General features: G+C 39.3%; 1 protein-coding gene across 1 annotated transcript in view; it reads right to left on the reverse strand.

The window, feature by feature from the left end:
- The window catches only part of LOC124544623 (retinoid-inducible serine carboxypeptidase-like), a 134,593-nt gene that overhangs the window by 66,466 nt on the left and 55,558 nt on the right, over nucleotides 1-12,569 (reverse strand). Inside the window, exon 6 of the mRNA XM_047123228.1 lies at nucleotides 6,730-6,900. Within this exon, the coding sequence (XP_046979184.1) occupies nucleotides 6,730-6,900 (171 nt within the window). The remainder of the gene's footprint in view (nucleotides 1-6,729; nucleotides 6,901-12,569) is intronic.

Consider the following 12,569-nt stretch of genomic DNA (forward strand, 5'->3'; position numbering starts at 1 on the left):
GGGCCATCCCTACAACATATGACTGCTTGCTGGTTGGTAGCTTGGGGTAGACTGATGGGTTCCACCAGAAAACCTTCTGACATGTGCGAATAGCTGCAACTTGAACTGGTGCCCTCGGTTGGTAGTAATGTGTACTGGACAACCATAATGCACAATCCACTGAGACATGAATGCCGCTACTAGTGTCTCTGTGGAGGTGTTGTCCACTGGGATCACTTCTGGCCAATGTGTAAATCTATGTATGATTGTTAGCAAATAGCGTTGTTCCTCTGATGGTGGCAGGGATCCCACAACACCAATGTTGTCTCTGGAAAGTTCCTCATGGGCATGTGGACTTGGTGTGAAACTTTACTACATTCACAGCGAAGGCACAAGCGAATTCATTGCCAGCAACCTCTGTAGTTTATATAACAGGCAGAAACAATTTTAGTAGTTACTGTGACTCCTGGGTGAGAAAGTGCATGAAGGCCATGAAAAATGCACTTGCAGAGTTCTGCTGGCACATATGGGTGAGTCTTTCCAGTGGCAGTTTCACAGTATAACTGCATATTTGTTCCTGGCATGTTTACGAGTTTGAGTTGATGGCCCAGCTCAGTATTTTGAGTAGGTCGTGGAGCTCCTGAACAAACTCTTGCACATTGGACAGGTGTAGGAGATCAACAGTTTCTGTGACAGCACTGACTCTTGACAAGCAGTCAGCTAAAACATTATTCAACATTGAGACTTGCTGGATATCCATTGAAAATTGTGCTACAAATTCAAGTTGGTTGAACTGTCTCGGCAAGCACTCATCATTGCTCTGGCAGAAGGCCTAAGTGAAGGGCTTATGGTCTGTATGTATTGTAAATACCCTTGCTTCCAGTTGAACACAGAAATATCTCACTGCCACATAGATGGCACACATCATTGTTGTTGTGCAGGCATTAGCTTGTGTAAGAACAAGGTGAGGGGTTGTCATGTCTCATTTACATATTGTTGAAGTGCAACACCAACAGCTGTCTGGCTAGGATCTACTGCTATTGCCATATTGCCAGGTATGCATGTACCACTGGATGAATGAGGACTGCAACATTGGCAATGTTCTTTTTGGCAGCTTTGAACATGTCAGTCATCACCGATGTCCAAGGCATGACTGCTTTGCCTTTTGCTTTTGGACCAGCTTATGTAACTGTGAGTGGCTTCTGTTGTTTGGCTGCCCATGGCAGGTGGCAGTGATAAAAGTTGAGCATGCTAAGACTAATATGCATTTACTGGATGCAGAATATTTAATATGACCCCAATCTACTCTGGTAAGGGGCGTGATCCCTCTGACAAAATTCGATGGCCCAAGAAAGCAATTTCAGGTCGCCCAAACACACACTTTGAAGCATTCAGGATGATATCATGGGCAGCCAGGCACTCAAAGACTTACTTGAGATGATGCTTGTGTTCCTTTGGTGTTTCCGAGAATGTGAGGATAATGTCTAAGTAAGCAAAACAGTTCAGTAAACCTCGTAGCACCAAGACTATAAATCACAGCCACTTTTGTGCAGTGTTCCACAGGCCAAAGTCATAAATAAACTTTCAAATAGGCCAAAAGATGTTATAATGTTCATTTTAGGAATGTAATATTTGGCAACAGGAATCTGGGAGTATGCCTTGGCACAATCAAGCATACTGAACACTTATTTTCCACTTAAGGCATGGCTGCAGTCTTTCAAATGTGGCACAGGGTAACGGTCAGGGATGGTCCTTGTATTTAAGGAATGGTAATCACCACATGATCACCATGCACTGCTCTTTTTGGTATGACATGGAACGATAGTGACTACACGCTGTTGGATGTCTTCAGTCAGCATGGTATCAAATTCCATTGTCACAATGGTGTATTTACCTGGGACCAGCCATCTCGGCCTACATGACATCAGGGAGCCTGCTGTGGTGCTGAGATGATGGACAGTATCATGGCATACCTGTTGCAGGCCTGAGAGGCCTCGTGAGTGAGGGAAACTGGTTGAGAAGTTTCATGTACCCTCCTTCTGCTATCTGGATGACCTTGGCACTGTAGCTGGATGCATGGCATCAGAACCCACACAGCTCAATGATTGTGTTGAGCAAGCAGGCACTGGCAACGTTTTTTAGAGCAGGTGGTTGTGTGCTAAGAGATCTGACCTAATTATTGGCTCTGCCATGTCCACAACAATGAATTTTCATACTGAAAACCCAGATCTAGCTTCACATGTTGCATGTTGTTCAACTGAATGGTGGAGTAGTGCTTTTGCATTTTTCCTCTTGGCAAAAATACTCAAGTCTGATCCTGTGTTGACAACAAATTTGCACCCCGGATTGTGGTCAATCATAAACAGGCAGGAAGAGGAATGCTCAGATGTGTCGACTTCTGCCTGGTGCTTAAGATTCACATATTCACATGGCACGTTACACTTATGTGTTTGGTCACCAAACCACTGATTATACAAGCATATGTTAGCTGCTTGTGAGTAGTCACAATGAGGAGTGATCTCTGCCGATATCTATCTTTAACACAATGGTTAGTGAGAAGTTCACTCAGTTGTTTACTTAGGGAATCAACTTTTGTCAACAGACATCATTTGGTTGCTGTTCCAGTCCTGCAACATTCTTTGTCAACTTGTTGCAATCAGATTTAACATCTGTTATAGAACTGCTGCACATTGCACACATACATGCATGTGTGCATGCACGGGAAGGTGTGCCCACTCACACACACACACACACACACACACACACACACACAATGCAAATGCAACTCATACACACATGATCACAATCTGGCTGCTGAAGCCAGACTGGATGCAGCTGCCAGGGACTGTGTCATGCATATGTGAGCAGTGTTTGTTTGTTTGTGTGTGTGTGTGTATGTGTGTGTGTGTGTGTGTGTGTGTGTGTCTGTTGTTTATTTTTTAGAAAGGTGTTGTTGGCCAAAAGCTTATTTTGTGACAGTCTTTTTGTTGTCCCTAACTGTGACTCATCATCTCCGCTTTATGGTGAGTAGCAACTGTCCTTTTCATAATAATGTTACATTCCAACCTGGATTTCCATTATTTAACTTATACATTACATTTCCTCCACCCCATGAACCATGGACCTTCCAGTGGGTGGGGAAGCTCATGTGCCTCAATAGATCAATAGCCATGGAGGAATGTCTGTTGAGAGGCCAGACAAACATAGTTGCAGGGGTAACAGTCTGAATGATTGACTGGTCTGGCCATGTAACATCAACCAAAATGGCCTTGCTGTGCTGGTACTGTGAATGGCTGAAAGTAGAGGGAAACTACAGCTGTCATTTTTCCCAAGGGCATGCAGCTTTACTGTATGGTTAAATGATGATGGCACCCTCTTGGGTAAAATATTCTGAAGGTAAAATAGTTCCCCATTCAGATCTCCAGGCAGGGAATACTCAGGAGAAACAAAACTGATGTTCTATGAATCCGAGCTTGGAATGTCAGATCCTTTAATCAGGCAGATAGGTTAGAAAATTTAATAAAGGAAATGGATAGGTTAATGTTAGATATAGTGGGAATAAGTGAAGTTTGGTGGCAGGAGGAACAATACTACTGGTCAGGTGAATACAGGGTTATAAATACAAAATCAAATAGGGGTAATGGAGGAGTAGGTTTAATAATGAATAAAAATGTAGGAATTTGGATAAACTACTACATACAGCGTAGTGAATGAATTATTGTAGCCAAGATAGACATGAAACCCACATAGTACCACAGTAGTACAAGTTTATATGCCAACTAGCTCTGCAGATGATTAAGAGATTGAAGAAATGTATGATGGGATAAAAAATTATTCAGCTAGTTTAGGGAGATGAAAATTTAATAGTCATGGGGGACTGGAACTTGATTGTAGGAAAAGGAAGAGAAGAAAAGTAGTAAGTGAATATCGACTGGGCATAAGGAATGAAAGAGGAAGCCGCCTGGTAGAATTTTGCATGGAGCATAACTTAATCATAGCTAACACTTGGTTCAAGAATCATAAAAGAAGGTTGTATACATGGAAGAAGCCTGGAGGTACTGAAAGGTTTCAGATAGATTATATAATGGTAAGACAGAGATTTAGGAACTAGGTTTTAAACTGTAAGACTTTCCAGGGGCAGATGAGGATTCTGACCACAATTTATTGGTTATGAACTGTACATTAAAACTGAAGAAACTGCAAAAAGGTAGGAATTTAAGGAGATGGGACCTGGATAAATTGAAAGAAACAGAGCTTGTAGAGAGTTTCAGAGAGAGCATTAGAGAACAGTTGACAAGAACAGGGGAAAGAAATACAATAGAAGACGAATGGGTAGCTTTGAGAGATGAAGTAGTGAATGCAGCAGATAATCAAGTAGGTAAAAAGATGAGGGCTAGTGGAAATCCTTGGGTAACAGAGAAAATATTGGATTTAATTGATGAAAGAAGAAAATATAAAATTGCAGTAAATGAAGAAGGTGAAAAATAATACAAATGTTTAAAAATGAGATCAACAGGAAGTGAAAAATGGCTAAGTAGGGATGGCTAGAGGATAAATATAAGGATTTAGAAGCATATATCACTAGGGGTAAGGTAGATATTGCTTACAGAAAATTAAAGAGACCTTTTGAGAAAAGGTATGAGTATCAAGATCTCAGATGAAAAACCAGTCCTAAGCAAAGAAGGGAAAGTGGAAAGGTGGAAGGAATATATAGAGGGTCTATACAAGGGCGATGCACTTGAGGGCAATATTATGGAAATGTAAAAGGATGTAGATGAACATGAAATGGGAGATATGATACTGCTTGAAGAATTTGACAGAGCACTGAAAGACCTAAGTCAAAACAAGGCCCCAGGAGTAGTAGACAACATTCCGTTAGAATTACTGACAGCATTGGGAGAGCTAGCCATGACAAAATTCTTCCATCTGGTGAGCAAGATGTATGAGATAGGCAAAATACCTGCAGACTTCAAGAAGAATATAATAATTCTAATCCCAAAGAAAGGAGGTATTGACAGGTGTGAAAAATTACTGAACTATCAGTTTAATGCATCATGGTTGCAAAATACTATCACAAGTTCTTTACAAATGAATGGAAAAGCTGGCAGAAGCTGACATCAGGGAAGATCAGTTTGGATTCTGTAGAAATGTTGGAACACATGAGGCAATACTGACCCTATGACTTATCTTAGAAGATAGGTTAAGGAAAGGCAAACCTATGTTTCTAGCATTTGTATACTTAGAAAAAGCTTTTGACAATGTTGACTGGAATACTCTCCGGAGCAGAAGGCTATTTACAATTTGTACAGAAACCAGATGGCAGTTATAAATGTGAGGGGCATGAAAGGGAAGCAGTGATTGAGAAGGGAGTGAGACAGGGATGTAGCCTAGCCCTGATATTATTCAATCTGTATATAGAGCATACAGTAAAGGAAACAAAAGAAAAAATTGAGTAGAAATTACAATCCACGGAAAAGAAATAAAAGCTCTGAGGTTTTCAGAAGACATTGTACTTCTGTGAGAGACAGCAAAGGACCTGGAAGAGCAGATGAATGGAATGGACACTATCTTGAAAGGAGGATACAAGATGAACATCAACAAAAGCAAAGGAAGGATAATGGAATGTAGTCAAATTAAATCAGGTGATGCAGAGGGATTTAGATTAGGAAATAAGACAGTTGATGCAGTAAATAAGTTTTGCTATTTGGGGATCAAAATAACTGATGATGGTTGAAGTACAGTGGAGATAAAATGTAGACTGGCTATGGCAAGGAAAACATTTCTGAAGAAGAGACATTTGTTAACATTGAGTATAGATTTAAGTGTCAGGAAGTCTTTTCTGAAAGTATTTGTGTGGAGTGTAGCCATGTATGGAAGTGAAACATGGACGATAAACAGTGTAGATAAGAAGAAAATAGAAGATTTTGAACTGTGGTGCTACAGAAGAATGCTAAAGATTATATGGGGAGATCACGTAACTAGTGAGGAGGTACTGAATAGAACTGGAGAGAAGAGGAATTTGTGGCACAACTTGATTAGAAGAAGGGATCAGTTGATAGGACCCATTCTCAGGCAACAAGGGATCACCAATTTAGTATTGGAGGAAGTGTGGACAGTAAAAATCGTAGAGGGGATTGGTTGATGGGACACATTCTGATGCAGCAAGGGATCACCAATTTAGTATTGGAGGGAAGTGTGGACAGTAAAAATCATAGAGGGAGACCACGAGATGAATATACTAAGCAGATCCAGAAGGATGTAGGTTGCAGTAGTTATTCAGAGATGAAGAGTCTTGCACAGGATAGGGTAGCAGGGACAGCTTGAATTCTATGTTTCTCCAGATCTGAATTTGATCTTAATAATGAATAATTTTATGAACTTCATAGATTTTGCTAATAGTGCACATTTCAGTAAACATCAATAACCACATAAAAAACCTGGAAAGATAAATCAATCAATTGAAGAATTATTTTGAACTTTAATAAAATTCTACTGAAATATAGCAAGCTTTTTATCATAATTGTGTTTTGAAAGTTAACTTAAAAGGAAGAGGGCAAGAAAGGTGTTCCATTCCAATCATACATTGAAATACTCAGTTAAAATAACAAGAACAGCACTACAGTTGTAAGTTAATTTGCCTGCAGTTATTTTTATTTTAAATATTGGTGATGAAACTAATATATCTAAGTTCAAAACAAGAGAAAATCATCTATAAGTACAATTAATTGCTAAATTTACAATAATACATACCGATATCTGTTACTGGCTTCATGAAATCTTCATATAGAGCACTAAAAACATTAGAACCCTGAGAATCCCAGTAAACATCAGAAGGAATGACATCTCCCAAGGTGTTTTTCACATAGCCATTCATCAGTTCGTATAGCTCTGCATCACTTACACGATTCAATCCTCTGAACTCTGTCACAAAAATAAAAACCACATTACTGTTGTAGGTGAGGAAAATTCAAAATCATATTTAGTGCTGGAGGATCTTTTAAGTTCACTGCATAACTTAAATGTGCATCTTTAGGGGTTAATAATTTCAGCCTCAGTTATCATTTCAAAAATGATAGGAGAACATATGGCAGTATTGATAGATAATTTATGTTCAGATCCAATTTCATACTACAAAATAGATGTGAGCTGCATAAGAAATGGTTTGTCGGACCATGATGGTCAAATACCAGTAACCCCAGGAATCCTAAAAAAGGAACAGTACAGTTTCACCTTATCTTACATATTCTCTCAGAGAGAATTTAAGAGATTAATAGTGCAAAGATGCTAAGCTAGGGAACAAAGTATATAAAAAATTTAATTCTTTTCTAAAAATATTCATGCTACACTGAGAGTCCTGTTTCCTTAGAATGGATAAGGTTTAATTGTGGTGGAAGCTAAGAGAAATAATGATTAACACATGGGTTAAAAATATTTTATGTCAGGTAGAAAGAACTTTCTTTAGTGCTGGGGGCTATAGTCTTATTTAAGTTAGTTGGTATTTGATGGCAAGCAAGCTGGACAGCTCACTCCAGCAATACAGGAATGGGAGCCTGAGATTGTTAGCTACCAGTGTTGCCACCATGGTTGCACAGAAGCATTGTGCCCGCCAGATCTCAGTGAGCTGTTGCTGTAGGAGGTTCCTGTATGGCTGTGATTTGTGTAACATTTGGTTCTGCATGCCTTAAGATGTATGATGGAAGGAATGGCAGTTGAAAGAGTGATAGTCTGAGATTCACCCTCCTAAGAATGTTTCAAAAAGGTCAGCCACAGACATTTGAATTAGTGAGTTTAATGAGAGAATATACTGAGTGAGACGGGGATACAGAACCCCATCTTATTGTTTGGATAAAGTGGTGGAGTGAACCACAGCTTTCTGCAGCAGCAAACAGTGTTTTAATTATTAACAAAGATAAATTTGTCATGGCAGGAGAGGTTCTTTTATAGGAGAGTTAGGAGAGTTACTAATATCAACCTTTGTGTGTGTGTGTGTGTGCGTGTGCATGTGTGTGTGTGTGTGTGTGTGTGTGTGTGTGTGTGTGTGTGTGTGTGTGTGTGTGCGTGTGTGTATGTGTATGTGTCTGTGGTTTTTTGTTGTTGTTTTTGTTGAGGATGTGATATTTCATCTAATATATGCATACGATTCATGGCAGGGTCATCCAGTGATAATTGAGCTACTTGCTACCCTTTTAGAAACAGAGCTATTTAGCAGTAGAAAACTGTGTTTGTCACAAGTTGTGAAAAGTTTACTATTCCAATATAAATTTATCTGTTGCTCCAGGTTGCTACTGGACTGCTCAGATATATGTCTAGCAGCATCATTTTCTAAGGAAATTTTGAACATATCAGTTGACTTGATGAATTGTGTGTAGAGACTCAACACAGCAGGAAAACAAAAGAAAAGAATAGAATAGAAAAGAAAACACAAAGAAAATAAATACATCACATACCATACTGTTAGTGGCAGTATGATAGCCCTGATGGACAGAGGAAACAGGATAATATTGCAGCACATACTGGAACTTTATAAAGTTTCTTTCCTAATGGTCTGCTCTTATTCAAGACCTCTAACCACCACTATGAAATGGAATGTGTGCTTTTGTGAAGTCATTTGAAGAATTTGTGCTTTGGACTAGGTCTACAGTTATTATGGATACCTTCTGTACCATTTTATGTCACAAAATAATTACCCACAAAGACAAAGAAAAGAAAAGCCTAGTTTGCTGGATAGAGAAACGTAACATACAAATTAATAGCAATCTAAAACAGACACAATTATTAGAACTTCTATCACAATGGAAGTCAATGTACCCAATTTACCTTCTGGATTAAATGACAAAAAATGCAGAAATAAAATGATCAGACTGCCTCTCTACCATTGCTATTTCAATGTAATAAAATTTATTTGGTTGCAAGTCAAATGTCAAGTAGCTGTAGAAAGCAAAAATGTTATGTTGGCTGAAGTGCCTTTTGAATGACTCAATTGAAAAAATATCCCTGATGATATGAAGGAACCAGTAGATGATTTACTTTATGAAGATCTTTCACAAGGTCTTATAAATTTCGGCAACTTCTCTGAGTTCTGAAATTAGAAGGAAAATTCAGGTTGGAGTTAATCCACAGTCAGCAATCTGTACTGTTAGGATTTTAACTAATTACATGTTTCAAGATGTTTGTAAATTTAGGAACCTCTGATTACTTTGTATAAGTCATTGAACTGCCAGCATAATTTCATATATCGCAGGCCATATGAAAACTGATTTTAATGAAAACATGACTGTGTTTAGTAATACTGGTATGTTAAAGACGATCAAATTGCTTTTGACAGCTGGAAACCATATGGATAAATAATCAATTAGTGGTGCCAGGTAAAACAAAACATAATAATATTATCAAGGTTTTACTGAGTCCAAAACGCAATGCTATAGGAACTAAAACTGAACCCGAAAGTTTTCTCAAATTTTTTGATTCTGAGATAATTGATTGTGTTATTGCAGTAAACCAATAGACAGATAAATAACAAGAGATCATCTGTGATTTACATAGGGACAGAGACTGCAGAAACACCTCTGCTTCTGAAACAATGGCTCTCTTAGGAGCATTGTTTCTCATTGCTGTACAAAAAGGAGTATGCTCAAACGTATTAGAGCTGAGGGCATCAGATGGCACAGGGACGATTATTCTCAGGACAGCATTTAGCTGGAAGCGCTTTATGTTCTTGTTCTAGTCACTGAGGTTTGATGATACTATAACGACAAAAGAGCAACTTGCAACTGACAAAACTGCTGCTGTCTGCAATCTCCCAGCCTGCATTTTTGAACAACCACAGAAATAACTACAGCCCAGGGGAGTTCGCAACCAGAGATGAAATGCTTGTTCATTTTCATGGGTGTTGTGGTTTTGTGCAGTACAAGCCTGCAAAGTATGGTCTGAAGTTGTACACACTGTGTGATAGCAAGGCATTTTACACTTGCAACTTTGAAGTATACTGCAGCAGACAGAATCCTGGACCATATCTTGCATCTAACTAGCCTATGGATATTGTGAACAGATTAGTTGGACCAATCAAGGGCACTTACAGGAAGGACCTTGTCCCTGTGACAGACTCTTTTGCTTGATCATTATTTAGATTGCACAATAGCTGACAGTTTGGTTCTTCAAGCTGTGTTCAGAAAGACTAATGCTTTTTGATGGATGATATTATTCTCAGATTTCCAAGTACTCCAATTTTCCCCATTTTGGTTCAGGCAGGTACTGTTCTTATTTAACACTTCTGCCTGTGCTGAGTGGTACCAAGTGATGAACCAGTTTTCCTTCTTTTTAAATCATTATTGGTCAATCACACTTGGTACTCCCTCTTTTCTTCGAAAAGTGTAATCTCATAGTTTATCTGTTTTAGAACTCAAACTGATTGCTTGTGTTATGTTTTGCTGCCCATTAAATATGCACAAGTAAGTGTCTTTTAATTGTGCCTGTCTGCAACTTCATGTGTCTCCCTTATGATAAGTAGCCATCTGCCTTTTCCTACATTGTAAATATGTGCAAGTTGTATTTGTGTGGGCAGTAGTGGCTGTTCCAACAGCAGGCACCACCCCAGTATTTTGGACAACTGTTAATTCGGGCATTGCCCATTTGGCAGTCATAAACTGCGTTGAGTAAATCCACCATGCACTGTGTTGATAAGGTGAAACTGATGTAATTTTTTCTGGCCTTCTGGCCATTTTTTACAAGTGATAGTCTATAGACCATTTAATTGTTTTAAAACCATATCAGATAAAATAAGGGCTAGCATCAGTGATGTACCTTCACTCATGACACAAGTGATTTCAGAGAATGCACATTCATACAGTTCAAAGGCCCATTTATGGAGGCCACCTGGGTTGCCTCTCTGGCACACACTTGTGAGTCACCTAAGAAACAGCATTATTTAAGCAATCGCAAAAGAATGCTTTGCCTATTCTTTAAGCTGTATTACTGTTATCCAGTCTACATGTTCAGTGCTACACACAACCCATATCTTATGTGTTGCTTTATAGAGTACTATGCTCCCTATATTGTGTTTGTTCTTGTTATAACATTTGGGTTATCTTTCCTATATTGGAATTTAATTAATATTTGAAGGGGTGAGTGCCTGACATTAGTTTTCAGATTTTTCTGCATTAGCAATGAGAAGCCTAGTGTCTGCTTTACCTTTGACATACTAAAGTTTCTTTAATATTTGAGGGAGCTAGTGCCTTGCATCTATTTGTTGATTTTTCTGTATTTATTGTTTTCAGTCACTAATCATTATAAGGGCTAGTGCCCGTTTCTAGATAAGGCCATAAATGAATTCCCATATGTAGTTAAAATGGAGGCTCTAAAATTGATACATTAAAAGTTAGTTGTCATCCAAGAAGTTTCCATGATCTGGTAAATGCCTACAATCTCAAGTTACATGTACAAAATCCAACAAGATGATGTCAGACCTAACAAACATTGGCAGATCAAATAATTCCTCAGAACAGGCAAATGGTGCAAGTAACAGACACTACAATCTCAGATCATGACGGACAATTGGTTGAATGTTTCCTCTGAAAAAAATACTGTTAGGATATAGACAGCTGAAGCTAGAAAATTTAAGTAGACTACAAACTTTATTAAAGGGAGAAGACTGGAGGGAAATACACTCAATAAAGAACATACCAGGGAGACAGGAATACTTTTGTTCATTACTAGGCTACTATGTAGGGTGTATCAAAAAGGATGGCACAAACTTATTCGGCTGAAAGTACATGATAATAGAAGCACAAATGTCCCAGTAAACATGGGACTGGAAACGAGCCACTTGAGAGATAATCATGACTGTATGGCTCCACTCCACCACTGACGGCATTGTAACAGCATCTGGTTTCCCCCTTGCGCACTTGAGGCCATCCTATGTTCGCTGTTTACACAACAGAACATTGCCAAGAGGTGGAGTTGGAATCACACCATACATGCAGAACATACAGGATGGATACAGTACACAGTCTCAAAGTGTATCATTCATGTCTCAGGAGTGCAACATGTGCTGTGTTGTAGTTACAATGGAACCATACAATAACAAAGAGTACGCAGATATGTACACTCCTGGAAATTGAAATAAGAACACCGTGAATTCATTGTCCCAGGAAGGGGAAACTTTATTGACACATTCCTGGGGTCAGATACATCACATGATCACACTGACAGAACCACAGGCACATAGACACAGGCAACAGAGCATGCACAATGTCGGCACTAGTACAGTGTATATCCACCTTTCGCAGCAATGCAGGCTGCTATTCTCCCATGGAGACGATCGTAGAGATGCTGGATGTAGTCCTGTGGAACGGCTTGCCATGCCATTTCCACCTGGCGTCTCAGTTGGACCAGCGTTCGTGCTGGACGTGCAGACCGCGTGAGGCGGCGCTTCATCCAGTCCCAAACATGCTCAATGGGGGACAGATCCGGAGATCTTGCTGGCCAGGGTAGTTGACTTATACCTTCTAGAGCACGTTGGGTAGCACGGGATACATGCGGACGTGCATTGTCCTGTTGGAACAGCAAGTTCCCTTGCCGGTCTAGGAATGGTA

This window comes from Schistocerca americana, chromosome 1 (genome assembly GCF_021461395.2).
Source record: "Schistocerca americana isolate TAMUIC-IGC-003095 chromosome 1, iqSchAmer2.1, whole genome shotgun sequence".
Taxonomy (NCBI): domain Eukaryota; kingdom Metazoa; phylum Arthropoda; class Insecta; order Orthoptera; family Acrididae; genus Schistocerca; species Schistocerca americana.